At 41.5% G+C, this 23,703-nt stretch overlaps 1 protein-coding gene across 1 annotated transcript in view; it reads left to right on the plus strand.

The window, feature by feature from the left end:
- Positions 1 to 23,703, plus strand: part of Abca6 (ATP binding cassette subfamily A member 6) — a 75,918-nt gene that overhangs the window by 33,293 nt on the left and 18,922 nt on the right. The window contains exons 11-22 of the mRNA XM_032912352.1: positions 1,872 to 1,982; positions 2,326 to 2,501; positions 2,675 to 2,794; positions 3,036 to 3,174; positions 3,680 to 3,770; positions 4,690 to 4,829; positions 7,451 to 7,567; positions 8,769 to 8,952; positions 9,982 to 10,148; positions 12,432 to 12,565; positions 13,801 to 13,938; positions 20,040 to 20,147. Coding sequence (XP_032768243.1) covers positions 1,872 to 1,982; positions 2,326 to 2,501; positions 2,675 to 2,794; positions 3,036 to 3,174; positions 3,680 to 3,770; positions 4,690 to 4,829; positions 7,451 to 7,567; positions 8,769 to 8,952; positions 9,982 to 10,148; positions 12,432 to 12,565; positions 13,801 to 13,938; positions 20,040 to 20,147 — 1,625 coding nt within the window. The remainder of the gene's footprint in view (positions 1 to 1,871; positions 1,983 to 2,325; positions 2,502 to 2,674; positions 2,795 to 3,035; positions 3,175 to 3,679; positions 3,771 to 4,689; positions 4,830 to 7,450; positions 7,568 to 8,768; positions 8,953 to 9,981; positions 10,149 to 12,431; positions 12,566 to 13,800; positions 13,939 to 20,039; positions 20,148 to 23,703) is intronic.

The raw sequence follows: 23,703 nt of genomic DNA on the forward strand, positions 1-23,703 counted from the left end.
CTGGACCTGGGCTCTTTTTGCTTGTTTTCCAAGTGGAATTATTCGTTGGAAGGCCAGGCCAGGAGGGAGAGCGCTTTCTAAAACTTTTCTTCTTGCAAGTCTGTTCTGTGGCTAATCTGGATCACCTCTGAGAATTCACTCTTACCATCTTCGTGGCTAAACAATACTGCATTGTATGAGTAACACGTTGAGTGAAGCTACCCCATCAATGGATGACATTTAGTTCATTTCTAAGTCTTCATGGCCCTAAAATACGGCAGTGAGTCTTTGTCTTCATAAAGATTGCTGTTTCCTGAAGATGGGGTTATCGGAGCAGAATCACTGAAAAGATCAATTAAGGATTCCTGATTCATATTTAAAATAAATCACTTACCTCCAAAGTCATAAATCACACACCATACTTAAAAGGTAGACACAATTAAAATGACAACAACAGTGACATACATTTAATTTTTAAGTATTTAGTGTGTACTGGGAACTATGTTAAGAGCTCTATGTGAACATTTTCATATTTAATTTTATGAAATTCATTTAAAAAGAGTTATTTATTTAATGTAGATAAGTACACTGTAGCTATCTTTAGACATACCAGATGAGGACATCCAATCTTATTGCAGATGTTGTGAGCCACCATGTAGTTGCTGGGATTTGAACTCAGGACCTCTGGAGGAGCAGTCAGTGCTCTTAAACACTGAGCCATCTCACCAGCCTCCCCCACTTTAAAAAGATTTATTTATTTATTATATATAAGTACACTGTACTTGTCAGACACACCAGAAGAGGGCATCAGATCTCATTACAGATGGTTGATGAGCTACCCTGTGGTTGCTGGGATTTGAACTCGGGACTTCTGGAAAAGGAGTTAGTGCTCTTAACTGCTGAGCCATCTCTCCAGCCCTGTGAAAGTTTTATTACTTTCTCTTACATTTCGTTGATGAGGAAACCAACTTTTATATTTAATTATTGCTGTGCTAAGAATCAGCGCCAGGGTAGCCAATGCCACTTTTCTCTTGTTCTTGAAAATGCTGTGTATCCTTATTTTATTGTATTTAATGTATCTTGTGATTAATTGGTTGGTGTGTGTTCACATCTGTGTATGATGTATTTGTGGAGGCAGTACATGGACCACAGTATTTATCCAACAATGAGAGACTAACTTCCTGGAACTGGTTCTCTCTTCACCTTTGCGTGTATTCTGGAGAGAAAACTCATGTTGCCAAGCTTCTTCAGGCGGAGTTCCTACCCATTGAGCCATCTCACTGGCCATGCTATGTATTTTTTATTTGAAAACTATAAATATTCTAGGCCAAGTCAGCCCGGGCTGCAAAGCTACAATTGTTTCAAACCAAAAACCAAAACAAAACACAAATATAAAAGTTACCAATGTACATTTTTAGTTGTGTAACATTATGGTTTTGTTTGTTTTTGTTTTGTTTTGTTTGAGACAATGTCTCTCTATGTAGCCCTGGATGTCCTGGGATCTCTGCTTAGACCAGTTTGATCTCTAACTCGTAGAGATTCTTCCTAAACACTGGGATTAAATGCATGCTCCACCACACCTAGCGCGAAATTGTCTTTAAGTGATTTGTCTTTTTAAAAATTATTAACTAGAAATGTAATCTGTTCATCTTTATTTTATAAATACTTTGGTCCCTTTCAGATTTCTGCTAGTCTCTGGATCCTAAATGTGCCATATGGTCTGTATTTTACTGATGTCAGTGTGTCAGCAGCATTGATTAAGTCACCGTGTTCTTCAAGCGTGATGCAAAGCATCGCTAAATTCATCATGAAATTCAGTTGTCTTGTTCTGCGTGTAGTCCTGTCTCGTACTGTACTCTATTACTAATAACGTAGTCTTGATACCGAAACAGGCTTGTTCTTCGATGTCTATGAGAGTCAAATCACAGCAGTTCTGGGCCACGGTGGAGCAGGCAAATCTTCATTGCTAAACATCCTCAATGGACTGTCTGTTCCAACTGCAGGTAAGCAGAAAGCAACACCTTGCAGACAAGCTCTCTGCTAAGGGAACAAGGGTGGATTCCACAGCTCGATGATTATCTAAAGCTGTTTCCTAGACCTATAGGACTTTGAACGGACTTCCCGGTTCCCAGATTTCACAGGACTCACTGTAGCCCATTGTGTGTTCTCTCAGAGAAAACGGGCTGTATGGTACTTAGGCTAAGAGTAGTAGTAGTAGTAGTTGTTAGCCAAGTTGTAATTTTATTTATTTGTGAGTGGATGTCACAGTTTTGTTGAGTGAGATCCCCAAATACAAATGAAATGCCGCCTTGCTAACCTTGAACTATTTTAATTTCTCCTTTTTAGGGTTAGCCACGGTGTACAATAAAAATCTCTCTGAGGTGCAAGATTTGAAGGAAATCAGAAAGATGATTGGTGTTTGTCCTCAACATAATGTGCAATTTGATGCGCTCACTGTGAAGGAGAACCTTACCCTCTTCGCTAATATAAAAGGGATCGTTCCGCAGAGCGTAGAGCAAGAGGTAGGCTGCGAGCTTCCTGTATGTCGGCTCCCCGTCATTAACCATGTTCAGTCACCACCGTTCATCCACCTCTCATGACTGATCTTTAGGCAAAGAAATCCTATAAAAATACCTTCTTTAATGGGCGGTTGCCTTTGTAAAAATATGAATGGTTTTGTGTGTTTCTTGTACAGGTACAACAAATCCTGTCAGAGTTGGACATGCAGACGATCCAGGATGAACTGGCTGAACATTTAAGTGAAGGACAGAAAAGAAAGCTCACCTTTGGCGTGGCCATTCTAGGAGACCCTCGCGTAAGTAAGATTAGGCACAGGAAGCAAGGAGGTTGTAAGAGGCTCAGAAAGAGTCACGCTCTTGTACCACAAATGCCAACAGAGCTTCTAGCTATCATAGTGTATCCGGCGAGAACCGGCTACGCTTACGTCTACAACGATATACTACAATTATTTCTATTTATCGTTCTCCACGTTATTATGTGGGAGTAGTTAACGTGGAGGGGGGGGGTCATATATTGACTATCCTTATCCTTTCTAGATTTTGCTCTTAGATGAACCTACTGCGGGACTCGATCCCTTCTCAAGGCAGCGAGTGTGGGGTTTCCTGAAGGAACGCAGGGCGGACCGTGTGATCCTCTTCAGTACGCAGTTCACTGACGAGGCAGACATCCTTGCTGGTAACTGATAACTTTATTTCAGGGTCCTCATGAAAACTTCGGGAAACTTGGACGTGACCTTTATTCCTAGGGTTAAGAGCCCTGTTGTCATCACCTCAACTCCAAAGCGTTCCAGAGGATATCGGAATCCACTCCTCTCCTGGAGTTCCGCACTGGCTACACATTTGTTGCATTGTGGCCAGCAGAGAAAACTTGTGCTGGCTGTTTCCAGTTCATTCCAGTTCAAACTCCCAAATCTTTGACATCTGTTTACATGAAAACTAGCCACGTGCTCCTTATCATCCAGACAGAAGAATGCCCATTTCCCCTTTTAGGAAGTGTGGGAGGAAACTTAAAAAGATTAGCGTTGGGAGCTCCGATTACATAAGATGCGTTTGAAAATTTGAAATGTCCAGGAGGCACGCTCATGCCTTCCAGAGCACGCCTTTGGAATTCTGAGCTTTCGGTTCTTGCTTTTCTTTGATAGAGAGGAAAGAATTACTGATGATGTGCTTCATTTCCTCAGACAGGAAAGTGATCCTCTCCAACGGGGCTCTCAAGTGTACAGGGTCTTCTGTCTTCCTGAAGAGAAAGTGGGGTCTTGGATATCACTTAAGGTAAAGAAGTTTTGAGGAAAGGCTAAAGGTCTGTTCTTTCTTTACTCCTATCTGCGTGTCGCTCATGGCAGTGCTTGAGGAGGTCAGAGGAAGACATTGGGTCCCCTGGAGAGGAAGCCTTAGGCAGTTGCAAACCGCCAGACTTTGGTACTGGGAATGAAACGCTGGTCCTCTGGGAGAGTCTCAAATGCTGCTAAACACGGAGACATCTTTCCAGCCCAATATGTATGCACACCAGCGGTGAACATTCCTGAGAGCCAATAGCTCTCATGCCTCATCTCTGACAAAATGGAGGGAGAAGTAAACACTTTGTCTATTTTTCTGGCTTCTTGCAATCTGTGTCAATGTTAACTATACAAGATGTCTACATTGTAAACCACAGCTCTGTGCTCACCACGGGGATACTTCATCAATTGTCCAGGCTGCCGCCTTTTGCAGCCTACGCTTCGACCTCTTCCTTCCCCATCTTTCTCAGTGAATCCATAGAGTACTGTAGTATTTTCATTCTCTCTTTAGAATACAAGGCACTACTTCCAGAAAACCAGTGTTAGTAGGGACTGAATACAGTTCCAGAGAGTTGTGATGACTGTGTCTAAGAGAAACTGAGTGTAGGCTAGAAGAATTCTAAAAGGCAGAAACCCCCTCCAAAAAGCAAACCAAAAATGTTTTGATGGTACACTAATTTCTCTGTTCACAGCCAGGTGCACTAATGACTTTCCCTTGGAAACCTCTTTTGTATGATGTCATCCCCCTGTCTGCTTATCTTTATAATATGCATATAACATTAACCGCAATGAGTATGTATTTGGAAGACAGCTGTGTTCATCTCTGTACCACCAACGCCACTCTGTGTGTGTGTGTGTGTGGTGTAGCAGTTCAGAAATGTATTATTTGTCATGATTTTGTTTTGAAATCCTAGTTTGTTCATGAATGAAACGTGCGATTCAGAGCAGTTAACATCCTTCATCAATCACCACATCCCCGGTGCTAAACTAAAAGCAAAAACCAAAGAAAAGCTTGTGTACACTTTGCCACTGGAAAAGACAAGCAAGTTCCCAGGTAATGTAAATGACTAGGATGGAATAAAATTAGAGAAACACTTTGAGTTTTGTCATAATTTTTGTTCTTTAACGGACCTACGTTTCGTCTTAGTCTTTATCATTCAACAAAAGTTAGGGTGAAGATTTGAGTGCACTGAAGCTATTTGGTCATTGATCAGTGGAAGCACCAGCAGGGAGGAGCCATGACAGAGGGCAGAGAGAAACCTGGGAAAGCTTGCATTCTGGAGCAGGGTTCCAGGGTGGGCAATAGGAGTGTAGCACCACTGGCGGAAAATGAGAGTCAATGTCTCCGCGGCTTCACTAGTGGAGAGGCGTGGAGAAACTGCTTCCTCATTTCCCCCTTCTATCATGAGTTAAGGGACTTACTCAGGAATAGTAGCTCTTCATCCTTTTGGCTTGCTCTGAAAATTAACTTATCTGCATCTAAGGTCAAAAAAAAAACAAAAACAAAAACAAAAACAAAAAAAAACCCACCCTCATCAGGTAGATGTTTAGTAAGCAGATTCACTGACTCTGGTGATGACAGTAGAGACGGGCACATGTATGACAGGAAGGCCTATGGCAAAAGTATTTTTGTATTTTCATTTTATTGTACATGCATTTATGTTTCAAAAGAAAACATAGTTTATTTATTTAGCATGGGCTTCCAGCCTGCTGAGTAGCAGTCACAAGCTATGTGGTTTTTGTTTGTTTGTTTGCTTTTTTTTTTTTTTGCTTATTTTTTGGTTAAGTAACCCTAAAAAGCATAAACTGTGTGTATAAAGTAAACTATGTCAAGTACTGTCTTCATACCTCCCTTTGTGTGTGTGTGTGTGTGTGTGTGTGTGTGTGTGTGTGTGTGTGTGTATGTGTGCATGATACTAGGGATTAAATTAAACACAGGGCTTCATGCATGCTAGCTAGTGCTGATGTTTATATAGAATAGGGTCAAAGGACACAGAATCAGATGCAGTCCGAAGAGAAGGCTAAGAGTTTGTCTGATGGAGATTAAGAGAGTGAGCAGAGCGTGGGTAGGAATGGATAAAGTTGTAGGGTACCTGAATAGCTCATGGAGTTGGAAGGGTTTTGAATATTTGATTATTGACATTGATTTTTATTCTACGCACATTGGGTCATCTCTCTCAGTGGCTTCTCAATGTGCTTCGTGGTTTATTAGGAGGGAGATCACATATGACCTGTACTTCCATTCTTGGCATTAAGATCACTCCAGATACAGGTCAACCAGGGTAGCCCACAAGAGACTAGCTATGGAGCTAACTTAGTGGCTCAGAGGGGCTTCTGGTCTACCACGGCACTGGTAAAGGTGGAACTGAGTAGGTGTCTTCAAAACATACTTCGTGATAAAGCTGCGAGATCTGTCTTAAGGGATGTACACAGTATGACTTTTAGAATTAGGCTTCAATCAGTGAGTAGAATGGTATTTATCATAGATTAGTGAAGAGAAGAGTTGCATCCTAGTGAGAAGAAAGTGTCAGTGCCCTGTCTCAGAATTTAATCTGGGTTGACCTCTATTCACAGGACATTGGAGGTAAAGGGAGAAAGTCAGGCATGAATCTGAGGGACATGGGTATGGGTTAGGAGCTGGATTTGTGGTTGGAGCAAGAAAGTTGTTTAGCGCTGAAACTCTGAGAGAAAGCAAAGGAGAAGTCACGAAGGATGTAGGAACTGAAAGTTCTATCTGTAGTTAGATGGAGACGAGACGCGACTGGTAAACTTTTCCTCTGAGCTGTATTCACAGCCCAAGTAAATTGTGTTGTTAAGGACCAAAAGAAAAGCAGGAAGTAAAGAAAGGGAGAGGAAGTAACAAGAAAAAAAAATTTAATGAAGTTAGAAGGGGCATGTGGCAGAGCCACACAGGGAACCAGGGAGGTTCAAGGAGACAGTGGGGCTGAATACGCAAATACACTGTATGCACATATAACAATTTTCAAAGAATTAATGCAAATATTATATTTACAAATAATGAAAGACTTATTCATTGAAATTAAAATACAAAGGTCTTGGTGACCTAGAAGAGAGAAGCTTCTGTGGAGGGAAATGGACAGCATATGCACTTGAGCTGTCTATAAGATGTAACCCACTAACGTGGACAAGTTTTCGGAGACAGACACATATATGAAGAGAGATGGGAGGAAGCTATTTTTGACCTTCGCTTTGTGGACACCGTAGCATTCTGTCTGACCCAGAAGGTATAGAAGACAATTATGATGGAAGAGAGAGGAGGTCACTTTGGGAAGTCCTCGGAGGATAAAGTTGAGAGCTTAAGTAAAATGGGTGACCTAGGAAGGGGCAGCTGCAAGTGTTATACTTACTTGAAGAAGCCCAGTTGTGGGCACAGGCTTATATGGGTTGTGGCATGGCTGTGGTCTTTATGACTGTTCTTAGTCCTCAGGGAAGTCTGTAGGAAAATGAGGATCCAAGAATATAAGGTAGAACAAGGCACCTGGAAGATGAAACTTGGCATAATAATTTCTGAGAAAGTGATTTTTCTTTTCAATTATGATGGTATTGCAAAGACACGATATTTCTGAACACCATATTTAATACCAATGTTAATTTATTAGAGTTAGTTTATTTGTATCATTTTGAAAGTTTATGCATTCTTTCTGTTGGTTTAAGAGTTCTTCAGTGATCTCGATAAATATTCTGGCCAGGGCTTGATGAATTATGAAGTCTCCATGTCAACTCTGAATGAAGTCTTCATGAACCTGGAAGGAGAACCAAGTACCACACAGGGTAAAACTCTCTGCATACTCCATGAAATCAGTTAATCAAAGGCCACGTATCGATTTAGCTTTTGTGACTCTTTAAGGAGGGTGACCACTGTAACCGTGGCTTCCTTGTTTGATGTGTGCTATTGTTTTTCCTGACCTAACAGGTACAGCTAGGTCTATTCTTAGTGTTGATAAATTACTCTTTGGAAAACTAACAGCTTAGGATTACAGCAGTTCTATCTCCTGATGGGACTGTTTCTTGGGTTCTTCAAGGCATTTAGTGTTCTTAGAGGTATGGGGGCTGGCCATTAGCTTCTTGCTTGTTAAGAGAGAAGGCCTACATGGAGAGAATTCTTAACAACTTCCAAGTAGTTTCATGGGACACGATTACTGTCCTTTCTGGAGCGTTTCCTTTTACAGATAGTTTGTTCAAGGTAGACAGACACTAGGATATACCCATATCTCATTACTGTCATAATTCTTTCAGTAAGTGATTGATACCATTTTGCAGAGGATAAATTCAGATTTACAAATAGTTAGATGATTATTCAGAAGCCCTTCTGCTCATAGCTCATGGATCTGGACTGCATAGCTGTGTTAAATATTTCCAGAGCTGATGATGTTTTCCTCACAAGTCCAAGTCATTGACACCGTAGAATTAAGTATTTAGGCATTGACAACTGCTGATCCCAGTGAAGAGGATGATATTTGAACTCCTGTGGGATAGTATTACAATTAAACATTTGCCTTTTTAATGGCCAAGCATAGCCAAATTACCCCTCTTCTGAATTCTAGTTTTGTTATATATATAGCAATATGTTCTCAGGGAGTTTTGATATTATGCTGCTTCGTACCATGCTTGCAGTACAACTCAAGACATTTTTACTAATTTAAAAATGTTCACTATATTGCAATTTATAAAATATAACTATAGAAACGGAAAATCCCGAAGGTGGTGGTGTTACAATAAGTTAATGAGGTATTGAAAATATTTAAATAGGGGCTGGGGATTTAGCTCAGTGGTAGAGCGCTTGCCTAGGAAGCGCAAGGCCCTGGGTTCGGTTCCCAGCTCCGAAAAAAAGAAAAAAAAAAGAAAATATTTAAATAATTACTTTGAATAAAGGTGTCAACATAAGATCAGACATAAGGTAATTTAAATTATTTTATGAAGGAAAGTTCGCTATGCCTTAGGATAGTCACAATACGCATGTGTGTTCACACAGACTTTGAGAAAGGGGAGACCCTCACAGACTCCGTCAGCTTAAATGAAATGGAGGTGGCTCCCCCTTCCCTCTCTAAAGCCCAGAAGACCATGAGCGCTATGAGTCTGTGGAGAATGCAGGTCTGTGCCATAGCACGGCTTCGCATCTTAAAACTACGACGAGAGAGGAAAGCATTTCTAACCTTGTGAGTATCAGAGTCCTGTAAGTTTTTTTTTGGGGGGGGTGACCCATGGCTTTATAAGTTTTTTTATTGGATATTTTATATATTTATATTTCAAATGTTATCCCTCTTTCCCCCTCTCTCTATGAAGATGCTCCCCCTCCCACCTCAACATCCTGGCATTCCCCTATACTGGGGCATCGAGCCTTCACAGGACCAAGGGCTTTCCCTCCTATTGATGCCCAACAAGGCCATCCTGTGCTACATATGTGGCTGGAGCCATAGGTCCCTCCATGTCTACTCTGGTTTTGGTGGTTTAGTCCCCAGGAGTTCTTGGAGGGGGGTATGGTTGGTTGATATTGTTGTTCTTCCTATGGGGTTGCAAACCCCTTCAACTCCTTCAGTCCCTTCTCTAACTCCTCCACTGAGGTCCCCATGCTCAGTCCAATGGTTGGCTGTAAGCATCCTCATCTGCATCAGTAAGGCTCTGGCAGAGCCTCTCAAGAGACACATACCAGGCTCCTGTCAGAAAGTGCTTCTCGGCATCAGCAATAGTGGCTGGGTTTGGTGGCTGCATATGGGATGAATCCCCAGGTGGGGCAGCCTCTGGATGGCCTTTCCTTCAGTCCCTGCTCCACTCTTTGTCCCTGTATTCCCTCCCGTGAGGTTTTATTATTTATTTATTTTTTTAAGATAATATTTTTTAAAGGTTGCAAGCTACAAGAACATTTAAAAATAGAGCACATTACCTAGCATTTCTACTAGACAAGAGATAAATACAGTAATGGTTTTACTGACAGAGGGATAGCCTGAATATTAATTCTTGATTGGGTCTATGAATACATGCTGTTTGATTTTCCTAATCGGATTAAATAACGTTTATTTAACAATGCTTTTTTAAGTACGGTGACATGTTGGGGTGCTACATTCAGAATGTCAGCACTTAGCATTTTGTCATACAAGTAGACTAAATATCTAACAGACCGTTGGGGAATGTATTACTGAGGAAGCCGATGCCGTAGAGTCCTGTGGTAACTTTTCTTTATTGTTTAGTCTACCACTTCTTGGAATTTCACTGATCCCACTGATTACGGAATACATGGCTAATGCTTTGATAGAGGTAAAAAACAACTGGGAATTTAAAACAGACTTGTATTTCCTGTCTCCCGGACAACTCCCTCAGGGCCTGCGAACCAGTCTATTGGTCATCAATAATACAGGTGAACAGGGGATCGGTGTTTTAATACAGAGATAAAGCTTTAACCTTCAAGTGGTACAGGAGGGAGGGGGGGAATCTGACAGCAGAAAGATGTGAATTTATAGAAAATGACTTGCGAGGAGCAGTGGACAGGCTCCCTGATCTGGGGTAGGACAAGGCTGGTGGGAACATGGGACAAGGGTCTTGTCACTGTTCAGTTGGCCTCCATTGTTCACACCTGGCAGACATTGCTGTGTTGTGTGTGTGTGTGTGTGTGTGTGTGTGTGTGTGTGTGTGTGTGAGAGAGAGAGAGAGAGAGAGAGACAGAGACAGAGACAGAGACAGAGACAGACAGAGAGAGACAGTATCTTAGCAGAGAGATAGAGAGAGCTGTTTTAGCTGGATACTTTTTTGCTACCACTAGTTACTACATATCATGCATGTAATATGTATTGATTGACGAGCAAAGACAATGTGTCTACTCTTTGTGCACTTGGGTGAAGATTCAGGGAAACTCCTTATTTTCTTAACTCAGAGAATGGGTAATTGCTTCACTCAAAAGAAAAGGTTTTATGTTTTTTCCGAAGGTGTTAGAACATTCAGAATAGCAGTACCCTTTATGCCAAGGCAGGTTGATATCCAGGGAGTTTTCTGAGGAGTGGATGGGGAGGGAGAGGGGAGACTGGGAGGAGAGGAGGAAGGGGAAGTTGTGATCAGGATGTAAAGTAAAAAAAGAATAAATTAGTTAATTAAAAAACAACACACACACACAGACACACACACACACACACACACATACACACACACGCATACACCATTCAGAGTAGCAGCAGTCTTTTCCTGAATTTCTTGCAGATTCCTACTTTCCATAGGTGTTTTTGATTCAAGGCTGTGGAGTGTTTTGATTTTCATTCTCTAGTCTCTTCCATTGCAGGTCTGGAAAGTAAAATGTCTTCTTTCTCTAAAGCCGAAAGTGTCGAGTTGTGCCTTATTTGCAAACATTTAGAATTGCCCATTGCCCATCCGACTGCGGCCATTCCACAGGGCACTCCCCACTCAGTATGAGGATGATACACTTGTGTTCTCTCAACCCCACACCCAGCACTTTTGTCAAGTATTTTGGGGATTTATTCTGCCTTATTTCTCCTCCTCTAAGTTTGATATGATCATTAACAGCGTGTTCATCTTTTCATATGAAAATCCTTGTTTGGTTTATATGACTGTGGGACACCATTATTTGTAGCCTACTCTGGAATGGAGTTGTGATGTGCGACTGCCCCAGGGTAGATGTAAATATTGTTTTCTACGTGTGTCCCATTCCATCTCAGGGGTACCCGGATTTGTCTGAAGTTTGACACTATTTGTCCAATTCTTAGAACACTGTTCTAAGATCTCTTGTTTCAAAGGCCAGAAAAATGGTCTCTTCCATTGTCCATTCTAATTTTCCTTGATGGCCGTTGTTTGGGATTACTTCGAGTCTTGACCTGCTTCTCTTCTTAGACACCGTATTTTATAAACAAGGGGTGTCCCAGAGATGACTATAGCAGTTGTCTTTGTGTGGAACACGGAGTGCCCCTGACCGCTCATCTCGCTCCAGCTCTAGCCGGGTAATAATACCCGTGATTGTGGTCAGAGCAGGATAACTCAGTTATCCGCTTGAGTTTTGTTTGACGTTGTAGAAACTGATTTACTATTACGTCTTTTTCTCCCGTGTGCACCAGGCCATGAGTTTTTCTCAATTTTATTTCTCTCCCGTGTAAATTTCACACATTTTCTTCTTTTAGAATGCTTAAGGATCTCTGATTTGATGGTGGCATCTTTTTTTTATTTCCCAAAAAATATACATTATGCAAATGTGGAAAACATGAAAAAATGTGTGTGTGTGTACATTTTAATGTTTTTATTTATTTGCTAAGAATATGAAGGAGAGGAAAATGTTATCAGGCTGAACAATCTGTAGTATTTCTCATATTAGTTTTTCAGAAACTGTCAATTTATACACATCTAAAAATGAACATTATAAAATAGAACTATCTTGCTTGAAGAATACATACTAACTTACCTTAGGTGGAATCATGATGCTGCTTCATCATAATGTTCGCCTTAATGTAAGATTTGCTAAATAGGAGATGGGTAAGTGACTGATTTATAACTTTTAGGCCAGCCGTAGTATTATGTTATTTAGGAAGTATACTCAGGGTAGGCTACGGATGCTAGGATGTTAACTTTATTGGGCTCGTGAAAAGATTTTTTTTCTTGCTTTCATATTGTTTTCCCCCACCCCCATTATCAAAAATCACACTAGAGTCAAATATTGAAGATTTCGTGCAGTCGCTGAAGCATCAAAACATAGTTTTGGAAGTAGATGACTTTGAGAACAGAAATGCTACCGAGAGCCTTTCCTACAACGGAGCCATTATAGTTTCCGGAAGACAAAAGGTATGCTTTTCCTCTTGGATTCTGCCTTGGTGACTGCACCTACTCAAACCCGGTAAAAAGGCCTACGCTGTAACCGTTTTAAAACCTCAGGAGCTAATATATGCTAATATATGCTAACTCAACTTAGCAAAGCATGTGAGTCCGCATTGAATAAACATTTCGGTGGAACATTTTTCACCTTTGTTTCAAATTAAGTAGTCTCGAATCGAAAGGGAACGGGTGACTTGCTTTTGTAACTTACTTACAAAACCAATCATCATTAATGAATGCAATCATGAATTTAACTACCCTTCTTTAAGTCAAGTGAGTGGTGATGTTTTATATATTGAGAAAGTACATTAAATACCGTCAGATCCACATGAAATCCAAAATAGGAAATGACTCCTCATGCATTTCAAGTTGAGTGTAAGCCATCGGGGAATTTATTAAGGGGCACACGTGTTGCAAATTCATCCTAATGGATGCCTGAGTCTTATTTGTGTTTCAATAAAGATAAGAAAGAGACAAAATTAATCAAAAGTATGTCTTTCCTGCTATGAGTAAAACAAAACAACACTAGAAGCCTTAAAAAGTTGCCTCTTTTAACACATTGTAAACATTCAAACGTATTTAAAAATATATAATATTTAATATGTTGTAAAGAGAGTCATCATTTTGATGTCAGCTTTGGGAAACTCCTTGTTTGACAGCTGCTTGGTGTGTCTTGTATATCCACTACACATGCCATGGATAGTATTCCTGTAACAGACAATACTGAATTTCTGTGATGCGTGTTTTCATAGACAATAAGTATTAATGTTATCTTCAAAATTGTAAAGGTTCTATGGCAATGTAACCATGAAAAATCTCCTGTATTCCGTGTTCACTCCCTATGTGCATGCTCACCATTGACAACAGTTATGGGCGGCCTTTAAACTCTACAAACTGAAGTTTCCTCCTTCTCAAAATAGGGACGAAGTGATACAAAAATTGATTGCACTAGTCAAATGTAGACTCAAGCAGGTTTGTCTCTGTCCTGTCCACTGTCTAAGGACCTCAAACCCTGTATGAGATCATTTAGACTCCTCATTCATAGATGAGAAAAAGAGGCTCAGAAAAGCTAGTTAAATTGAACATCGATACACAGCTAGAATTTGTGGTGTGTGTGTGTCTGTCTGTCTGTCTGTGCACGTGCGTGTGCAGTTCCTTTACTTTTTCAAAGACTTTATCTTACTTGTTCTTATTGCTTTCTTAAGGACTACAGATTTTCAGCTGTGTGTAACACCAAGAGGCTACACTGCTTTCCCATATTGATGAATGTTATCAGCAACGGAATCCTTCGCATGCTCAATCATACACAGCACATCAGGCTTGAGGAAGATGTACTCTCATCGGTGAGTACTACATTCGTTCAATCCCGAACAATCAAAAAGATGACACTCACACTTGATCGTTGACCCTAAGGATAGTTAATGCGTCCTCAGAGTTGTACGCTGTCTGACTCATGCCGCCAACCCCTCGGCTTGTCTGAATTGCAAGAGAGATAGACACAGGCTGCACTTTCACAATCCAGGCTTTAGGAAGTTTCTAGAAGGGAGGCATTGGCAAGAGACAGAACAGAGAGAGACCATCGTGCCTTAGAGTCATCCTACTTCCTTTTTTGTTAGCCTAGTCCAGAAATGACAGTGATTTCCCATTTCTGTGTATTGACAAAATTCCAATTTATTTTTGACAATTTCGTATACATACAGAATGCACTGTGGGTGTATTCCCTTTAACTATCCCCTCTTACTCCTTTTGCACCTCTGTCGACTCCCTTGTTCTTCCCCAGCGGACTCAGCACCCATCCTAGTGTGTAGATGCTTTGCAGGAAGCTGTGGCTTCCCTCTGCTTGTGATTGCGGTGGCCTGGGGTAGCCTGGAGACAGGATTTCATTTGCTCCTCTGCCTCCTGTGACCATCGCAGTCTTCCCACCCCATCTTCCACGATTCCCTTGACTTCCTAATGGATGATATAGATGTCTTCTTCAGGATCGAGTGTTCAATAACCACTTATTCTCAGTCAGCAGTGTGACCAGTTGTGAGTCTCTGCAGCAGCCGTCACCCCCTGCTACACAAAAACGAAACGAGATCAGCATTCGTCCATGGGTATAAACATAGTGTTCAGGAGGCATTATGGCTCCATGTCTGGTTATCAATACACCGGTGGTACACTCCATCCCCTGGAGGTACTGTGACCTCCCCAGTTACAGGTTTTTGACCAGATTTACAGTTAACAGTCACCCATTACCTTCCATGGAGAAGATCTCAAATCTAGTTGCAAAGCCATTATCTCTTCCCTTAATGGTCTCACCGTCATTGCAGGAATGGTTGGTTCTATCTTGCCGGGCAGGTAAATATTGTAGCAAGCAGGGCCCACTGATGACTTTTCTTCCCCAGCAGACTGTGTAACTTTTCCTGTCGATCTAGAGTCCTGGATAATTTTATAAGAGTCATGTATCTGGGTCATGCAGTAGCTTCCCTTTTAGCTTTTCTGAGGAATCTCTGCATTGATATCTACAGCAGCGTCAGCAGTCTACGCTCCCACCAACAGTGAATAAATCTTTATTTATTCCCCTTCTCCCACTTCCTCTCTGCCACTTCCTTGAAAGTAGCTATCCTAACTGTGAGAACCAGTCTCGAAGTAGTCCTAATTTGCATTTTTTTGTCCAGAATGGATGAACTTATAGATGCATATGCCGTACCAAAATGAGATAAAAAAAATTTAAACATACCTATAGTAAACAATAAAATTGAAGAGGTAATAAAATCTTATGATTAAAAAAAAACAAAGTCCAGGTCCTGATGAAGTTAGTGCAGAATTCTACCAGATTCTTAAAGAAAAATTAAAGCCAGTGCTTAGCAGATTGCAAAGGTAGGAGAAAAGAAAAGACTTCCGGTCTCCACGTACGAAGTTTCTATCATGTCAGTGCCCAAACCACATAGAGCAGAACAACAAAGTAAGAAAACTACACACTAATTTCTTTGATGGACACAAATACAGAAATTCTCAGTAAATCGCTCATAAAGCAAACTGAGGAAAATATTTAAAGCCTTGTGATTGGTCTGATTCCATTTCAGAGATGCAGGGATTGTCAGATGTCTGTATGTAAGTAAAATTAATTAGCCATAGGGATGTCCTCCAGAACAGAAGTTACATAATCATTGCAATAGTTGCATAAAATGCCTTTGACAAACTCCAATGTCTTCCATTTTGAGCTGAAGAAAGATAAGACCGATAGACATGCTGACATGGGTGGGGTGGGTGAGAAGATCTTGAAGCCTCAACCCTGCACAAAGAAATGCAGGCAACTAAGGAGTGCTGAGAGCAGGAGAAATAGTCTTCTCCAGGGAGGAGCACACCAGTTGATTATCCAATTAATGGTCAGCCCTGAAAACCAATACACACAAATAACAGTATATAGACTGGCCAGGTTGTATTTATGTATTGAAGCATACATGTATGCATGTAGACATGACAATTATGAAAAGGAGGCCATGAGTTTGGAACAGAGCAAGGAAGAAGGTATGAGAGAGAGAGTTTGGAGGGAGGAAAGGGAAGGGGGGAATGGTTTAATTATGTTATAATCAAAAAAAGATAAAAGAAATATTACAAAAAGTGCTGGAGAGATTAGGGATATAGGCACCATTGACACATAAGGAGAGCTGTTTATGACAAACCCATAGTCAACATCATGCTAAGCGGAGAGGAACTCCAAACGTTCTCCTTAAAATCAGGAACAAGGCAAGGGTGTGCCTCCTTTCTCTGTTCTTACTCAATAGAATGCTTCAAGTTGTAACTAGAACACTAAAGCCATAGAAACAAATAGGAGATTCAAACAGGGAAGGGAGAAATCGGCTTTCTTATTTAGAGATGATTTGATTTGTATCTAAGAGGCCCTAAACACTTCCAACACCTAGCCAGTGGCATGACCTTATGGGAAGGCAAAGATCTCCCAATAAAAACCCTACGGCATGAGTTTGATTCCCAGAATTTACATGAAGGTGGAAGGAGAGAACTGATTCCACAATGTTGTCCTCTGCAGATGTGACTTAAACCCACTCATGCAGACACAGCACACCCAAATGGTGGTGGTGGTGGTGATGATGATGATGATGGTGGTGGTGGTGATGATGATGGTGATGATGATGATGAAAGAAAATAAAAGGAAGACTGTGCTATGAACTCATAGAACTAATAAACACTTCATCGAAAAATCAGGAAAAATGCACAGTTAGCATTAAAATCAGTAGTTTACCTAGATACACACTGAAAAGGAATGCAGGAATATAATCCCCAATCACAAGAGCCTCGAAATCACGAAATGCAGGATGGAGAGATGGTTCGGCAATTAAGGGCACTGGCTTCTCTTTCAGAGTCCTGGAGTTCAATTCCCAGCACGCACATGATGTCTTACGACTTTCTGTAATAGGATCAGTTGTCCTCTTCTGTTGTATTGATACACATACAGAAAAGGACCCACATTCATAAAATAGATAAATAAATATTTCTTTTTAAAATATATTTTTGTGGGCTGGAGAGATGGCTCGGTGGTTAAGAGCACCGACTGCTCTTCCAGAGGTCCTGAGTTCAAATCCCAGCAACCACATGGTGGCTCACAACCGTCTGTAATGGGATCCGATGCCCTCTTCTGGTGTGTCTGAAGACAGCTACAGTGTACTCATATACAAAAATAAATAAATAAATCTTTAAAAAATATATTTTTGTTTTATTATTTTTGAGGCAGGGTTTCTCTGTCTGACAGCAATGGCTGTCCTGGAACTTACTCTATAGACAAGGCTGGCCTCAAGCTCACAGAGCTACGCCTGCCTCTGTCTTCTGATTGCTGGGATTAAAGATATGTCACCAATGCCCAGCTAATAATTCTTAAAAATCATAAAATGTAATAAACCACCCAAGGAAGTGAAAGACCTCTACAATGAAAACTTATAATATTGAAGAAAAAATCAGTTTTATCCAGTGGCAAACTCCCTGGTTGGTCAGCTCTAAACACATACATGTAGGGATAGCACTAAACGTTCAATGCATTCATAAGTTATAGATACACATGTATATGCAATATGAATATACATATATAATGTAGGTTATATATACATATAGATATATGTGTGTGTATAATATTTAGACAGAGGGTAATGGATTTGAGATGGAGTCAGAGGGACATGAGAGGAACTGGAGATGTTGAGAAACAATGAAAATGATAAAACTCTTCAAGCCCTTCCCCCATTTTGCTTAAAATAAACTAAGGAAGACGCTAGAAAATGGGAAGATACTCTCTTTCTATAGATTTACTTGTAGAACTAGTATTGTGAATATGGCCGTTCTACCTAAAGTAATCTTGAGATTCAACATAATCTTGGCTAAATTCCATTACTCCTCTAAGGAGAAGCAGGAAAATAATCTTGGAATTCATATGGAAACACAAAATGCCCTACGCGGTCAAAGCGATTATGAGTAAATTAGTGCTGCCAGAGCTTTGACTCTACCTGATTCCAAGTTACACTCAGAGCACTAGTGGTGAAAAGAACATGGTCTTAGCACAGATATCAGCAGATAGAGGATCCGGACATAAATCGATACAACTTCAGCCATGTGACTTGACAAATACACCAAGAAGTCACACTGCTGAAAAGATAGCGTTTTTGACAAATGGTACGGAGAAACCTCAATATCTGTGCTAACAAGAACGAAACTAGTCTCTGCCCTAAAACCAACCCCGAACGGATGATCTCAAGACAAAGCCCAAAGCCCCGAAGGTAGGGGTGCGCTACAAGATGCAGACGTAGGTGGGAGCTTTCTTTGTAGGACACAGTTGTGCAGGAACTAAGACTAACGAATGACAAACAGATGTCTTCACACAACTCAAGAGCATCCGTCCACAGCGTTTCCCCATGCCACCGTTGTTGTGGTACAGACGTTGCCTATGTAACCACTGTGTGATCATTTCCTCCTTATTCCAAGTGTTTGCAGTGGAATTCATCTACTGATGGACAAGAGAAATAGTTAAAATGGACTCCAGATGTTTCCCATTGGAAGCAGGATCAGAAATGGATCAACCGTGGGGAATCTTAATTTATGAAAATGTCTCAAAGTGGCTTCCACTGAATCAGCAGCGCTGGAAGTACATGCTAGTGTAGATTTTCTGCAGATAATGGAAAAAGTGAGATGGAATATACTTAGCGGGTCAGTGATGAATATATATTCATATATGAACACACACATATATACACATATAATATACACACTATATGTATACACAATACATACATCATATAGTGTATGTACGTGCATTATATATTTATATACATACACACATATAACATAAATGTATATAACACACATGCATATAAATATATGTGTATAAAATATATTTATATATACATTATATTTATGTGTGTTTATATGTGTATGTTTATACCTATGAGCTAAAGTATTGTACACATGACTGTGTGATGGGGAGGACACGGGATAATTCAAGAAGTAAGAACTTAAGGGAACTTTTTGAAACTTAAAGCCAGGGGCTGGGGAATGTAGCTTGGAGGTATAAAACTTACCTAGCACGTTCAAGGTTGTGCTAAGTTTGATCCCTGGGATCTCAAGGGAAAAGAGAAGAAGCAGTGGTTAGCGGCCTCTTGATTTTTTTCATTTAAAAAGTAGGTGCATTTATTTTACATGCATAGGTGTTTGTCTGCATGTATGTCTGTATACTCTGTGCATGCAGTGTTCAAGAAGCCAGAAGAGAGCCGTAGAAGAGTCAGTCGTAAGCTCTGTGGGTGCTGGGAAGGGAACCGGGGTTCTCTGCAGGACTGACAGGCACTCTACCGTTGAGACGTCTCTCTAGCTACCGGCCTGGACTTGTAAACTGATTTTATTTACAGTTTGTTCAGCACTCAGAATTCCTTCATCTAAGGCAGGAGGAACTCTGCATCCACTAAACGTCAATTTAATTCTCCTCTTAATTCTCCTCTGTTTCTGGTAACCACCTTCTCGCTTACTGTTTCTAGGAATTTGACTATTTTACATACCCCAATGCAGTGGAAATACACAGCATTTGTACCTTTTGGCTGGTTTGTTTCTGTTTCACATTGTATATTCCAAGCGGATCTGTCTTGAAACCTTTGACAGGATTTTCTTCCTGTTAAAGCTGAACAATGCTCGCTATGCAGATATGTATGTATTTGGTTTTGTTTCTTCATACGCCTGCTAATGGCCTTTGAGTTCTTTCTGCATCTTGGGTTGTCATTAGGATGTTATTAACATGGCTGTCTGGATATCCCTGCTTGTTCTTTTGGATATATATCCGAAAGTAGGTCCTAACATAGTCTCGGCTTCTTCTGTGTTTTGAGTTGAAGTCTTGTGGTAAGTGATAGGTTTGGTTTTGTAGATCAATAGATGATACTTGGATCTGCCACTAAAACTCCTTTTGTATTTGCAGGGCATCGTGGTGGTCTGGTTTGGGATACTGGAAGCTTCCCTGTCCATTCTGTTTATTGTGTGCAGTGTTTCTCCACATATCGCCATGAGTAGCATCAGTGATTTTAAAGTAAGAAGTGTGGGTAGGGGATGCTAATAATTTCAATCATTGTAATTTTTAAAAAAAAAACTTTTTATTCATTCTTTCTGAATTTCACATCACGTACCCCAATCCCACACATCGTCTCCTTACCCTGAACCTTGCCACCTCCCTCCTGACAGAGGGGGGAAAAGATCTCACGGTAGAAGCTGCAGTGTGTCACTGTGTGTCCCATAGTACTGCCTTTTGTCCACACTTCTTTGCAAATGTTGGTTGCAATGAATCGTCAGTCTGGCCTCTGCTACTCTATCAATCCCAGAACCTCAGTGGCACTCCTGCTGTGCCCTGTGTCGTGGAGATCCTGTAGTTTTGTCTGTAGAACTCCGGTAGTTCATCAAAGGGGTGGGTGTTGGGGTGGGCCAGTTCAAAGCCTGAATCTGGGCCTGGCAGGTATTGAAGATGGCCAACCCTTTGGCTCTCACACTCTCACACCTGGCTCACCAGCACCATCCCCCATTCCCACCTCAGCCCCCGACTCCTACCTCCCCCACCCCCCACAACCAGGGCTACCTCTATTCTGCTGCCCAGGTGAGGCCCAGGGCTTTCCTGAGCTTTGCAGCTGGCGAGGGACATGGCCAGTTCTCCCACTCTCATAGCCACAGGGCCAGCTCTCCCTTCTGCCATAGATGGTGAGGGATGCGGGAAGAGAGGAGGCTATCTCTCATCTATACCACTGCCCAGAAGTCAAGTGTCATGGACAGCTCTTGGGCTGACTCATCAGCAATTCCTACCCCCAGAGCCAGGTCTACTGTGCTGCCCAGGCAAGGTGCAGGGCCAGCTCTCCTGTTCGTATGACCCCAGGGCGTTCTCCCACCTGGCACAGAGGTAAAGGAGGAGGAAGGAGAAGGATAACTCTCCCTCATCCATGCCACAGCAGGGAGACACAGTGAGAGGGCCAGCTCTCCCACACTTCTCCTCGAGACTGGCTCATTCACAGCTCAGTATTTGTATTTTTAATCATATACGTGCAAAATATTTTTCTTTGGGGTTTGGGAACACACTGAAACATGGCCTTAATTTAGTATAATGTAGTTTGGAATTATTGCCAGCAACTCAGAAACCTTATTTTTGGAAACCCCACACCTGACCTCACGTAACGAGAACTAGAAAATATTTAGAGTTCTTTTCATTATTCATGGATTAACATGGCATTGCACATCGGTGTACCAAGCAAAACGTGGTTAGGGAATTGGATTTGTAGGTCTCAGGTTCTTAAACACAATGTGTAATTATTTTCAATAGTAATTCATTATTAACTTACCTTACAAATTCTTGTAGTTTCAACCACCCACATACATGTACACAGGTGCAATGCTTATATAAGCCAGGCAATGTTAGCCATACATTTTTAAGACAAGCAAATAAAGTGAATTTATATTTGCATTATGACAAGGTCCACCAGCCCAGCACTTTTTACACATGAAGAAGTCAATCAGAAATCTCTTTGCATGTGATTTAAGTTAAATGTTGATACACATTTCTTTAAAATGTCATATGTATCAAAGAGTAGATTAACATCCCATGGGCTTTGCATACATTGACTGCCCTCACGTCCAGTTTCACAGTAGCACGTGCTTGGGAACATAACTGAGTATCTCATAAAATCAATCCCAGGGATCAGGGATTATTGAGAGCATTAGGTTCAATGCTAACATACACCAGTGATTCTACCAAGAGAGGCGTCTGTTCCTAAAGTAAGGATGCTGGTGCATGCAAGAGGTGTATGAAGTAAGTGCTGTGAGACAGCTTGTCCCCTGAAGGCGTGGGATCACGGGATTAGCAAAAGAGATTGGTAGCTTTTATAGTGTTAGTAGCATTTTTATTGGTGTTGTGGTTTTCCTTCTAAACCATCTGGCTCCCAAATAATTGAGACTGGATTCTTATACTTATTTAACAAGCTTTAAGGGCACAACAACTGAGCACTATTATTGTATTTTAATCCTCTAAGACAATCTGGCTACTTCCCAGTCAAAATCCTAGTGATACTTGCATTTTAGTACTGATCTGGCTCTCTGGTCTCCAGGTGTTTCCTCATGGTCTCACCTGGACCCTCCTTATGGTGAATCCCTATTTCTTGCTCTTCTTCCCCTTCCTCTGGCTGGGAGGAAGTCCATCCCTATTGTCTTCCCTGATCAGTCATTGGCTGATCAGCTCCTTCATTGACCAACCAGAGAATAGTTAGGGAGCAATGTTTACACAGCACTGAGACAGGAGAATCTCAGGATAAAGATTGCAAACAGACACAGGGTGTGTGTGTGTGTGTGTGTGTGTGTGTGTGTGTGTGTGTGTGTGTGTGTGTGTGTGTGTGTGACAGAAACCAGGATTTGAGTAATCAGGGTGTCTTTACACAGTACACAATAACATGCCTACATTATACAAACATTTATGTTCCTCCTGTGACCCCTCTGTCTCCCCACGGCTGTTGGACAACAGCCTGAGGGGACAAAGGGAGCAGAGGTGGAGAGCAGGGTCAGACAGCAGGGAATATGAGTGGAATGACCTCTGGAGTCCACTGCAGCAAGACAAGTCTACTTTATTGTTTCAGGGGTAGGGTATATAAGAGCCTTCTATGGGTCTGGGTGGAAAGGGCTAATGGGTCTCAGCATACAGGGAGCAAAAAGGACTGATTGGTTATAATGCAGCATCTAATCATCTTGTGGGCAGGAAGCCAGAGTGTGTGCTGGGTTGTGCAGCCTTGCGGAGACTCTGTACGAGGTCAGTTTTCAGCCAAGGCCAAGCTACCTGTGTTCAGAGACACTCTCCACACGATGACAGGCAGAGACGGGAAAGCCCACTGAGAAAGGGGGTCTCCATTTTGTGCCGAGTTCAGAAAGCCATCCAGTCATGGGGCACTGCTACTTTAACAGTAGGGTTCCCCAACATCCTTTTAGTGACCAGACTAGTAAAACAATAATCTCCAAAGAATTAAACTTTTCCTAGAAACCATTTTAGGAGGAGGAAAAGGCTGAAGCTTGATGCCAGACAGAAAAGGATCTTGTCCCCCACAGAGAGATTTCACACAGTTCTTACAACTTTAACAGACCACCTTGCTGGAGAGACGGAGCCGAGAATGGGATGGGTCCACAATGGCCCACACCTTCACTGTGCCTGCCCACTGTTCCCATAGTTGTGCATGCCACTCTGGGAACCCAAACCTCTTGTCAGCATCCCTGATTAGACCCTTTCATCAGTTTCTTGTCTTCCCGATGTGACTGCTTGGACCAATCGCTTTTCTCTGCCTTTTGGTAATCTTTGTCCCTTTGAGTGACATGTTAGGGTGGACTGTGAGCCCTAGCTTACGGGGGGCAGCCAGAGCCCAGCCTGTGACCCTAAAAACAAGTGTTGAAAATCAACAACTCAACTTGACATTTCTGAAGATGAACCCTCACTTCATGATCTCAGACCACAGAATTCCAACACCACACCACAGTTTGACACAGGCCGAGGAAAGTAAAAAGATAAAAAGGCCTGGGGAACTTTCTCTGCTATCACCTCAGGTAATTAAGTGGAGGGGCTGTTTAAGTCA

This window comes from Rattus rattus, chromosome 9, assembly GCF_011064425.1.
Source record: "Rattus rattus isolate New Zealand chromosome 9, Rrattus_CSIRO_v1, whole genome shotgun sequence".
Taxonomy (NCBI): domain Eukaryota; kingdom Metazoa; phylum Chordata; class Mammalia; order Rodentia; family Muridae; genus Rattus; species Rattus rattus.